This window comes from Vitis riparia, unplaced genomic scaffold (assembly GCF_004353265.1).
Source record: "Vitis riparia cultivar Riparia Gloire de Montpellier isolate 1030 unplaced genomic scaffold, EGFV_Vit.rip_1.0 scaffold734_pilon_pilon, whole genome shotgun sequence".
Classification (NCBI taxonomy): domain Eukaryota; kingdom Viridiplantae; phylum Streptophyta; class Magnoliopsida; order Vitales; family Vitaceae; genus Vitis; species Vitis riparia.
This window is the reverse complement of record NW_023269758.1, coordinates 67,364-79,468: the sequence shown is the minus strand read 5'-3', so window position 1 is coordinate 79,468 and position 12,105 is coordinate 67,364. Positions and strand designations below refer to the sequence as shown.

General features: G+C 37.0%; 1 protein-coding gene across 1 annotated transcript; it reads left to right on the top strand.

The window, feature by feature from the left end:
* The first annotated feature begins 3,697 nt into the window (after positions 1–3,697).
* Positions 3,698–3,949, top strand: LOC117910420 (small ubiquitin-related modifier 1-like). Its single transcript, XM_034824485.1, has one exon. It carries the CDS (start codon positions 3,698–3,700, stop codon positions 3,947–3,949), a length of 252 nt encoding a protein of 83 aa, XP_034680376.1.
* The last annotated feature ends 8,156 nt before the right edge of the window (positions 3,950–12,105 follow it).

Sequence of the window (12,105 nt, the reverse complement as noted above, 5' to 3'; positions counted from 1 at the left end):
GGATACTGTCTTAATGCAATCTCTCTCCACAAATGTCCAAGGACATTGATCCTAAGAAAGATAACTCCAAATCCAAAGAGTAACAAACCCTTCTTGGAGTTTTACAACATATAATTGACCAAATGCTCATCAATTTAGATGACATGGCATAATTTTTCCTATCCCTGTGATACTAAAGGACCTTAACCCTAAGAATATATTGTGCATTCCTCTAAATTTTTATCTAGAACTGAGTAAACAACTAGATCTTGACAGATGACAATATCCTTACATCATATCCAATGAGTAGATTATCATCCACCTACAAGATCTTAGAGCATTACTACACTTCCCTATGCTTTCATGTACACACAAGGCCCATTGCTATGAAAATGTTTGCTTGCTATATCTCATAAATGAGACACAATGCAATAGATAAGAGTAATCTAATAGATTTGAGTATGATCAATGTTGAAAAGGTTTTCCATAGTTGAAACAAAGTTTCAAACTATAAACTTTAACTATAGTCTAAGCCATATAAAACTGAAGCTTTCCATCTACTCCTATGTTCCTCTTATAGACCAACTTACACCTATGAGTTTTATCCCTTTAGGTGTTCCTACAGGAACCCAAACTATGTTAGAATACAAAGATTCTAACTAGCTCTTCATAGCTCATTACCTTAAGTGAGCTTAGACACTGCTCAATGCTTCATCATAATCTATGACATATAAACTTCCATTACGATGAGGCGTTGGTGTACTAGAAATCATAGGAATAGTATGCCTTTAACCCTCTAGATCCATAGTATCCTATGCAATGTGGGACTATTTTCTAATTTATCCTTCAATCTATATCATTCTTTGTCTTATTCCTTATCATATAGTCTTCATAAAAAATTTGACATTTGTGTTAACAAATATCTTTTAATGATCCTAACTATAAAGGTAGTAACCCAAAAACGCTCTTATATATCCTATAAATTGATATACCTCTTAAGAAAAAGGGTAACTGCCTTTTTAAAAAATAGTAGGTAAAATATACTTGATACATACCTTCAACCTTTTGCTTGTTTTATATTTTGGTCTCTTATATTTGAAATCCATCATTTTACCCATTCAAATTTATTAGAAAGCAACACTTCAATATCATTTGCAAACCCTTTATAAATTATAAAAAGGAACTTTTTTTTTTTTTCCGCATTCTTGTTTGAACATTGGTTTGAATTTAGGTAAATATTGAAGTCTTGGATGTGTTTGCATGTTGGTTATATCTTTTAAAAAAAATTCCCAAAACGTTAGTTTTCATGAAATTGATTGTTAGTTATTTCTAAACATAAAAAATAAAAAATTCTTGGAATGTAATTTTGATTAAATTAATTGTAAGTTGTTTTTTAATATATATATATATATAAATTCTTGGAATGTTCATTTGAATATTTTCTTGTTAATTTTGTTTTAAAAATTTATTGGATGATTAGTTTGGGTATAATTTGTATGTTAATTTTATTTTAAAAATTCATTGGATGAGGAATTTGTATAATTTTCATGTTAGTTTTATTTTAAAAAACATAGGATGTTCTTGGCATAATTCTTAGTTACCCTTCTCTTGACACTTATTTTGTCTGTTCCTTGAAGAATTTTTATATTTGATTTTTTTTAATATTTTTTTTATTGTTATTTTGAGTGGAATTGAAAATTGCCTTTTGAAAAAAAGGAGAAAAGAAAAAAATTGAATTTTTCCCATAATGAATGAAGCTTCTTGATTCCAAATGAAAGACAGTAGAAAAAGGAGATCTGAGTTTACTTTTTTCTTTTTTTGTTTTCAAATCTCTCTCAAAAAGAAATAAAAATCCTTATTGTTTATATATTGTTTGAGGTTTAGTAATTCACTTGATCCTTTTTCTTCTTCCTCAACAAGGAAAAAACCATCTTCAAAAGTATTTAAACCGTCAAAAGGATTTGAAAACAAATACTCATTCTAGATTGAAGGCAAGGACCATATTTTATTTTCAAATCATGCAATTCCTTTCATCTAAGTTGCATTCTACTTTTTTTTTTCCCCAAATGTTGTTTTTTATTCCACATAGGTTTGAATGTATTAGATAATTTTTAAGATGGCCACCTAACACATGCGACCCATCTCTAAAACCTTTCTAAAATAAGAAAGTCATCCAAGAAAATAAAAATAATATAAGGAAAAGGCAAAGTTGTTTCCTTTTTTTTTTTTGGCCTGTTGTAGACCCCCATTCTGGGTGATTCTTGCAGCTGCCTAGCTTGCCACGTGGAGGAACCTCGAGAGGCCACGTGTCGACCTATGATTGGCTGCCAGTGAATCTCAGGAGTGGGCTGGAGGTGTGAATGAAAATGGGAATCTTGAAGCCGTTATGGAGGAGCATCTCTGGCAGCTGGAGGGGGGTGGTGCTTTTTGGTGCAGGCTTTTTGGACGTGCTGCCGGGGAGATATTTTGGGGGGATCCTTTGCTTGGGCAGGGGGAACCGGGAGAGAAACGGGCGGAGTTTCTCTGGAGAGAGGGGAGAAGGAGTTTTGCGGGAGAGAGGAGAGTGTTGGAACCAGAGAGTGAGAGAGAAGCATAGCAGAAGAACAGAGGAGTCTGCTTGCTCATTTCTGCTAGAAAGGAGCTCTCCCAGGTGCGGGCATGGTCGATTTTTAGTTCATATTTTCCTGTCACATTGTTTTTCATGGTTTTTCTGTGTGTTTAACTCTCATTCGCTATTTAGATGTGCTTGCCCTGCTAATATCTGATTCTCTTGGGTTTCATTTGAAGTTATCACGTACATGGATTGTATGAATCGATTTAATTTTCTCCTTCATCCCACCTGTTTTGAGCCCATAGATTGATCTTGAGATGAGACTACATGAGTTCTCTATCTTTCATGATTATTATTTTCTTCTATTTTTCTTTCTTTCTTCTCTTTCACTATTTGTTGTTGCTCAAAGAGATGCTCTGTTTCTTCAAGACGAGTAAGTTTGTGTTAAAGGAGGCTCACAGAGATGCCAACGAAAGAGCGGGACATGGGATGATGACTGGTTTTGTTAGGACCAGAATGAAAGCCTAAGGGAAGAGGGGGAGTAACAGAGCATTTTTTCAGAAGAGATAGCTTGAGATAAGGAAAAGACAGAGGAGGCTTCCTTCAGCTAGAGGATGGGAGCCTGAGAGGTTTTGAGGTGAGATTCTGGAGGAGTCGTTGGAGCAGCTCTCGCTGTCACTGACCTCCGTCGTGGGAGGCGGTGATGGTCAGGCCGTCGGAAGCATGTAGGACTAGCTGACGTGGCTGAGCGCTGCGAAGACAAACTAGGACGTGTGTACCGAGGGTTTCGACGACGTGAGTGGATTCTTGAAGGATCAGTCTGACACATTGAAGCTCCGGTAACTATCGGAGCTGGTGAGCAACTGTCTCGTGATATTCGGCGCCAGCGGCGGCGATAACGATTTCGCGGGAGTGCCGATACAGAACCGGAGGGAGGGGCCTTTCTGGAGAGGTTGTTGGGCACAGAGAGGTAGGACCGAGGACGAGATTGCACGCTGAGGCAGTGACCTCACTGTTGGATGCAGTAGCGCGGGAGTTCGCTGGGACGGAGGAGATGATAAGGCAGGGGGGAGAGACGAACCAGAGAAGTATCAGTCTCACTCTTTAGTGAGCACATAAAGAGAGGTATTGAACCTGATGGCATAGAGGAGATATACAAAAAGGTCCATGCCTCCATACGAGCTGATCCCACCCCAAAGAAATTTGAGAAGGAGCCTCCAAAGGTGCATAAGAAGCACCCAGTTACGGAAGCTTATGTCTGCTTACAGTGGTCGACAGTCAGTGGAGTTAAACTCCATTGCATTCTTATTTGATGGTTGTCGACTCCGTGGAGAGCAGACTCTAGATGAGCTTGAAATGAAGGATGGTGATGAAATAGATGCAATGCTGCACCAAACTGGAGGGGTTGCATGGATGTAGATGAGAAAAGCATGGCAAGGAGAGCTGTGGCCTTCTCTGGACCGCTCTTTCTGTTGTTATGCCTGAACCACCTGCTAAATCAGTAGCTTGGGTCCGTGGGGCTGCAAAAGTTAAGGGGCTCGCCCTTCCTATAAGTATCCTTGTCGGCATTACTACTGTTTCAGGAGCACTTGTTGCAGGAAATGATGCCGGCCATGCCTATAATACTTTTCCTGGGATGGGTGACAATTGGATTCAAGAGCATGGAGCCATTCATACGCAAATTATTCGAGAATACATCAAAAGTGCAGCTTGACCACCGTATCCTTGTGATTGCAACATTAATGTCAATTGGCATTTAGTGGTGGTCAACAAGAAAGTTGGACATGCATCCGGCAGTACGTTTTTTTAATTGGAAATACCATTGGCACGGCTGCTCTTCAGGTCGCTTTAGGGATATCAATTCTCCTATCATATGTACCTTTTTCCCTCGGCATTACACATCAGGCTGAAGCTAAAACCAGTGAGGGCGCAGTACTAGATACATCCCCCGGGCCCCATTCCTACCCGGCCATGCATGGCCACCTTTAGTATGGACTACCGTTGAGACACGTGTCCCACTCCTCCACTCTCATGCAAACTTTCAAAAATAGATTTCCAGAAAAATCTCATTTTTTACATGGTCTTAATTCTTCATTTTTTTTTATTATTTCTTGATTTTGAATAAATCCCATTTTAATAAATTATTTCTTACCATTTCTTTTAAGGCATGAATTATCTTATTTTTTTATTCTTTTTATTTATTTATTAAGTTTTATTTTTATTTATTTTTAATTTATTTATTTTTATCATTATCTTTTTCTTTAACTTTAAATATTGCCCATCTTTTCAATAAAAATTTGTCTTCATTATCTTCAACATGCAATTTTAACAACTTCCGTTATTTAAAAATGTTTTAAAATAAGCGTGAGTTAAATTATGTAATTCCAAATAATAGAATTTACAAAATTAATTCACTCAAAATAAAAATGGGCTTTGGTGGGGGCCCAACATATGTGATTCCCTTATGATTGATTGATTGATTTAATTGTCATGCATGATTGATTTTATTCTGCTCTATGACATGCTCGTAATTATTCTTTAATTGTGCACTAACCTCACTTCTTAATAACGCATTGAGGATCGTTGTCCAGGTACATATCTACTCACATCCTGGTCATTTTCTGTGCATGTTCTAACTCTCATATGTGCATGATTGTTCAGGATATTTATTGGTTCATTCATCAATTGTCATGATTGTTTCATTTTATTAGTAGAGACTTGTTTTTTTTAGGAGCTTAAAGGGGGTGCTACGGTCTTTACCGTACCTTCCTGATAAGTAACCTGACCTCCGAGCCTGATCCGGTTTTTCACAGACCACCTTTTCTAAATAAGGAGTCACACTTAGAATTTTTCTTTTTTATTTTGTTTACCCTTTAAAAATAAAATAAAAATAAGTAGCGACTCCAATTTATTTTCTTAACCAATAAATCAATTTTCAAATAAAAATTGAGCTTGCCATCGAGTGAAAAAGGCATGAACCGAAATACGGGGTCCACACCTGTATTTATTTATTAATTTATTTTTATCAATCTCCTACAAGATCATATCCCACTTACCCCCTTACGCAACAAGAAGAGCACGTAGGACACCCACTTCGAGCCCACAACTTTATGATGAATCTGGACCCTGTGGACAATAATACCACGTGCATATATACGAGCCTATAACACTCATTTATGGGTTTAAATTCATTCAAATGAGTCAGTAGTCAACGCTATGAAATAGATCGAACCCCACCTTTTTTTTTTTTTCGTTTCTAAATTTTCTGGGGTCCTTCAGTTACTTTACAGAAGGTGGCAGAGAAAGAGAGAGAGGAGTTATTAGAGTTACAGACGAATTTATTCTCTTTTATTTCTATTGATACTAAAATTTTTAGGGATAAAGGAATTGTTACTGTTGTCCAAATATTTAAAATTCATCTGGATCTGCAAGAAACCTACAAGGGAATATTTTCTTACAATATGAAATTAAGAACCAAAAAACAAAAAATGTATATAATTGTGTGAGAGTGAGAAAGACTAATGGTTGCAGACCAACGACCAGACAATAAGGAAAAGAAAATATATAGATGAATTGACTGATTCAAAGGGCATATTACAGTCAGTCTGGTCACCTACATTATTAATGAGATTATTGACGCAGAATAACAGGGCGGGTGACTTCAAATGGATACACTGAGGTCTATCTGTGCGTGTTAGGCATTCATGAACCTGTTTTCTTCGGTCAAAGAGCAGCCAATACAAGCAAAAAAAATGGCGAAAATTAAGTAATGTATGACTTCTGGAAGATTTATCGCCTTTGTAAATGAAGTGAGAGTTTTGACCGAATTAAAGTAAAAAAATTAAATGCAACGGCCGAGGACCGGCTCCAACTACTAGGATTTGCTAATATGAGAGTTCATCTACCTACCATCCATATCTATTTCTGTACATGTATATAATATTTTAGTATATATAAATATTGAAAGATTATAAATGTATTTCCATGCTATTTTCTATAAAAATTGCTTCATCAATAAATTTTTCTTCTCTTCTTTGTAGAGGGGAGAAGTCATGTGTAATGGTTCAGTGTTGGTAGTATCGTCGATTTAAGAATAAAACAACAAAATTTAAACTAATTTAGTCATTGCGACTCTTAGTTCTTGAACTAGTCTCCATAGGGAACTAAAATTTTAACCTAAGAACCTCATGAAAAATCATGGTAATCTGTGGTAGAGAAACTTTAGAAGTTGTAGCATGAAAATTGTTACTAAAATACATCTTAAATCCTTATGAAGGACACTGACGGATAAAGGAATTGTTTAAAATAAGAGATATTGATCTAAATCATGCATGACATAATGTCAAGCATACAAATGATATAATAATTTTAGAACCTCATGAAAAATCATCATAATCTAGAGAAATTTCAAGCCATGGCATGAGAATCCATTCCTGAATGAAGAACAAAAACTATTTTTTGAAAGGTTGAAATTTCACCACTGATTTTTCTGATTGTTTTCTAAAGAATAAATAAACAATACATACTTTCTTTACACAGAAAATGGAATATTACATAGAATAGGTAAGTGAGATTTCCTTCCAGCCTTGATTTTCCACATTACAAATATGGAGAGTGGTGAGTGGTTTTCCTTTCTAGCAGATTGTATTATCAGCTGGCTGAGTTGGAGTTTCCTTTATCAGCCCCCCGCAAGCTAGTGAGTGGTAACTTGTGCACTCCTAGCTTGAATCGAATGACTTGGAATGAAGTCTTAGGGAGTGCTTTTGTGAATATATCAGCTACTTGTAAGGACGATGGAAGGAAACGAGTAATCAAAACTCCACTTGCAACTTTTTCCCGAACAAAATGATGGTCCAACTCAATATGTTGGAATGTGCATGGAAGACGGGATTTACTATCATGTGAAGGGCACTGAGATTATCGCATAGCAATTGAGGAGGTTCACGTAGTTGAATGCCAATATCACGGAGAAGGAAAGTAAGCCAAGTTATCTATGTGGCACTAGATGCAAAGGATCGATATTTGGCCTCAGCGCTTGATTTAGAAACTGTAGGTTGTTGCTTTGAGGACCATGAGATACAATTGGCTCCCAGAAAAATACAATACCCAGATGTGCTTCTTCTTGTGTTTATGCATCCCGCCCAATCAGCATCACAAAAACCAGTGAGACGAAGAGAACTTTGCTTGAAAAACCTGATTCCATGATCCATTGTTCCTTCAAATATCTAAGGATGCATTAGACAGCTCGCAAGTCAGCTTTAGTGGGTGCTTGGAAATGTTGGCAGGCCTTGTTTACTACATGCACAATATCAGGCCTTGTGAAAGTTAAATATTGAAGGGATCCAACAAGTTGCCTATATCGTGTATGATGGACTTAAGAGCCATGGGTGTGTTGATATGAGTACACTCCATCATTTTTGTGTGCTCTAGGAGATCTCTAGTGTACTTTGTTTGAGAAACAAAAAACCCATTAGGAAGATATTTAACCTCCAATCCCAAAAAATAATGCAAAGATCCTAAGTCCTTGAGAGAAAATTCACTACTCAGGGTACTGATGAGGTCACTAATGATGTTGTTATCATTGCCTGTGACTATAATATCATCAACATAGATAAGTAGCAAAACAATAGACTAACCTTTGCGAAGAATAAATAGAGACGAGTCTGCTTTACCACAGTAAAACCCCAGATGAAGAAGACATTAGGATAGTCTATTAAACCACGCCCTTGGAGCTTGCTTAAGGCCATAAAGAGAGCGATTCAATTTGCAGACATGATTCGGAAGGTCCTCATTTATAAATCCTGGAGGTTGTTCCATGAATACTTCTTCCTTTAGAAACCCATGTAGGAAGGCATTCTTAACATCCAATTGCCTCATTGTCCACCCTAAGGCTACTGCTAGTGAAAGGATCAATTTGATCATAGTATGCTTTATAACTGGGTTGAAGATCTCTCCAAAGTCCAAACCCGGTATTTGAGAAAAACCTTGAGCAACTAATCGTGCTTTGTATCTATCTATGGTTCCATCTTCCTTCAGCTTTGTTTTAAACACCCATTTCGAACCCACAATATTTGCAATTGGAGGCCTAGGAACCAAATCCCATGTTCGATTTTGGATTAAAGCCTTGATTTCCTCTTGCATTGCTTTGAGCCAATGGGGAATTTTCAATGTTGTATGATATGTTTTTGGCTCACTAATATCACTTCTTGTGGCAGCAAAAGTGACCATTTGAGATTTTAAACTAGGATCATTCTTGAGTTTACTTTTAGTGATCATATGAGTTCTTTTGTTATCTGTGTGTTGGCCTTGAGGAGAAGAGATGTCAATAACAATTTGCTTGCTAATATCAAGAACTTCATCATCAACACTATGATAGGTTGATTTGTTTTGAGGAGATGGACCAACATGCTCATTTTTCTGCCATTTTTGAGGAAAAGAGAGATCAACTACTAGGTGCTTACTGATATAAGGAAAATTACTAACATTGGCAGGCTTGTAGCTACTAGTAGACTCAATATGGGAGAGTGTTCCAGTAGTAGTAGCAGTGTTGGAATTGTGGCCACTAGCACCAAGAGCAACATTAGTGGGAGTTTCAGTAGTAATGATAGTATTGTGGTCATTTGTACTAGCAGCAACAATGGAAATTTCAGTAGCAACAACAATGGGAGTTCCAGTCGGATTAACACATGATGCTTCTGTATTTTGGTTAGTATTGCATCTAGCAGAAATTCTTCCTTCAACACTAAACTGGTTTCTTTGCTCAGGAGCTCATGGGTAGTGGTTGAACTTCTTGAAGTTGCTTGATTGGTTAGCAGTGTTCTCCTTCCAAGACTTAGTTTGGTGATCTATTTTTGAAGTCTCACAAGAAGCATCTAAAGTTGAGAATGATACCATTTCTATAGGAATCTATAAATGATTTTCCTTAACAAGAGAGTTAGCATAAGGAAAACAATTTTCATTGAAGATGACATGACGAGATATGTAAACTCTTTTAGTTGAAGGATGCAAGCATCTATAACCCTTGTGTAGAGAGCTATATCCAATAAAAACACATGGATATGTCTTAGGTGAGAATTTATTCTTCCCGTAGTCTCTAAGGTATGGAAAACACTGACAACCAAAAATTCTTAAGCTCCTATATTCTGGATATTGTTTGAAGAGCATAAAGAATGGACTCTCCGTTTTCAACACCGTGGAAGGCAATTGATTAATGAGGTATACGACAGTAAGGAATGCATCTACCCATAGACTCAATGGTAGTTGGGCATTGAAAAGCATTGTTAGACCCATTTCAACAACGTGTCTATGCTTTCTCTCTGCAACCCCATTTTGTTTTGGAGTTCCTGGGCATGAGACTTGTTGCAAAATTCCACACTTGCTCAAGTGATTTTGAAATTTAATTGATTGAAACTCACCTCCACCATCCCTTTGGAAGATTTTTATTCGTCTTTCAAGTTGATTTTCAACCAGATTTTGAAACTTCAAAAAACATTCAAAGAAATCTGATTTTCTTCTCAAGGGATAAAGCCATGTATAGTGAGTATGATCATCAATAAAGACAACATAATACTTGTATTCTTGAGTTGAATTATTTGGTGCAGGTCCCCATAAGTCACAATGAATTTTGTCAAGAGGATTGCTGGAAATTTTATTTCTTAAGCCAAAGGAAGTTTACAACTTTTTCCTAACTGACAACTAACACATATCGTTGTTGATTTCATCCAACTAGATACTTTAATGAAATTCTTATATTGCAGAAGCTTTATAGATTTTTTTTTGCGGATGCCCCATGCGTTGATGCCACAATTCTGATGATGCCTTGCTAGACCTAGTAACTGTCATGGCTTGAATCACATTTTCCTCCAATGCATAGAGACCTCCCTTCTTAGTTCCTCTGGCTAGCACTTGCTGAAGTTGATCCTTAATGACAAAACCAGTTGATGAGAATTTTATGAAGCATGGGTTATCAGAGGTAAGTTGTCCAATGGATAACAATTTTTTCTTAATTTCTGGAACAACCAATAATTTTTTAAGCTTTAGATCTCTATGTTTAGTTTTTAGTTTGGCTTCACCAATATGTGAGATTCTTAAAGCTTCTCCATTTCCAACAAAAATTGCATCATGCCCTTTATATGGAATTACTTGGGACATCTTACCTGGGTCATTTTTTATATGGGTTGTTGCTCCCGAGTCCACATAAAAATTAGGATCCTTCTCTTCTTCATTTAGAGCCATAACAACCAAAGCTTGAGGAATCTCTTCTGATTGATATGCTAGTCAAATCTGTTCCAGCAATCCAAAGCTGAATGGTTAGCTTTATTACAAATTTGGCACATAAGAGTACCTTTAGATTTTTGGAGTTTCTGTTGTGGTGGAAGCTGGTTGTTGAAGCTATTTCTTGGATTTCTGGTGTTGGGATGAACATTCTGCCTTTGGTCACTGGTAGCATTGTGATTGAATCGTCCTGCTGGAGTGAAGCCACGACCCCTAGAAAAAAATCTTCCTCCTCGACTTCTTCCTATTCCTCGTTGGGTAAAATAGGCTTGTTCATGGTTTATTGACTCCTTGTTCTCTTCATTTTCTGTCATAATCATTTGTTCATGCCCTTGTAGAGCCAGAACAAATTGATTATAAGATGGATACGGTGGCTTTGATAACATGGCCACCCGAAAATCCATGTATTTAGTTCCGAGACCTTGAGCTAGTTGAAAAACTTTTTGTAGGCCACTTACTGGGTTTCTAACTGCAGCTAATGCATCACAAATGCCTTTGAGCTCCCTTAGATATTCATCAAGGGACCTTGTGCCTTTCTTCAACCCTCGAAGTCTGTTGGTCAATTGCACTTCCTTCTCTTTGGTCATTGGAAGGAGCTTTCTTCTATAGAGTTCCAAACATCATAGGCAGTCTCTATTCCATCCAACAAAAGCATCACTTCTTCTGTCATGAGTCCAAGAAGCCAAGAGCTAAGTAGACCATCATTGTGAGACCATGTCTCTATTGATTGATCATGGGTCTCCTTTGTTTCAGTACCCCTTGTCTCCTCTGATGCGTGTCTATTTTCAGAGAGATGATGGACTAATCCAAGGCTTCGCACAAGAGGAAGAACTTGTGAGCGCCACAAAAGGAGATTGGACATATTCAGTTGATGGAGACGAGGCTTGAGCATTGATGAAAAGCCTGAATGCTAAGAACATTTTCTGGGGTTGCCATGGAAGCTTTGGATTGTTTTAGGTTAACCCGCTCTGTTACCATGAAGAACAGAAACTATTTTTTGAAAGGTTGAATTTTCACCACTGATTTTCTGATTGTTTTCTAAAGAATAAATAAACAATACATACTTTCTTTACACAGCAAATGGAATATTACACAGAATAGGTAAGTGAGATTTCCTTCCAGCCTTGATTTTCCATATTACAAATATGGAGAGTGGTGAGTGGTTTTCCTTTCTAGAAGATTGCATTATCAGCTGGCTGAGTTGGAGTTTCCTTTATCAATGAACTATAAGTAAATGAAAGAAAATGTTCAGTACAAGATACAAAAAAGAGTTATGCGTTTTCAAATTTACTCCATTTTTT

Excerpts from the sequence above, each read along its gene's own strand:
- LOC117910420 (XM_034824485.1), top strand. The coding sequence starts at position 3,698 with ATGCCTCCATACGAGCTGATCCCACCCCAAAGAAATTTGAGAAGGAGC.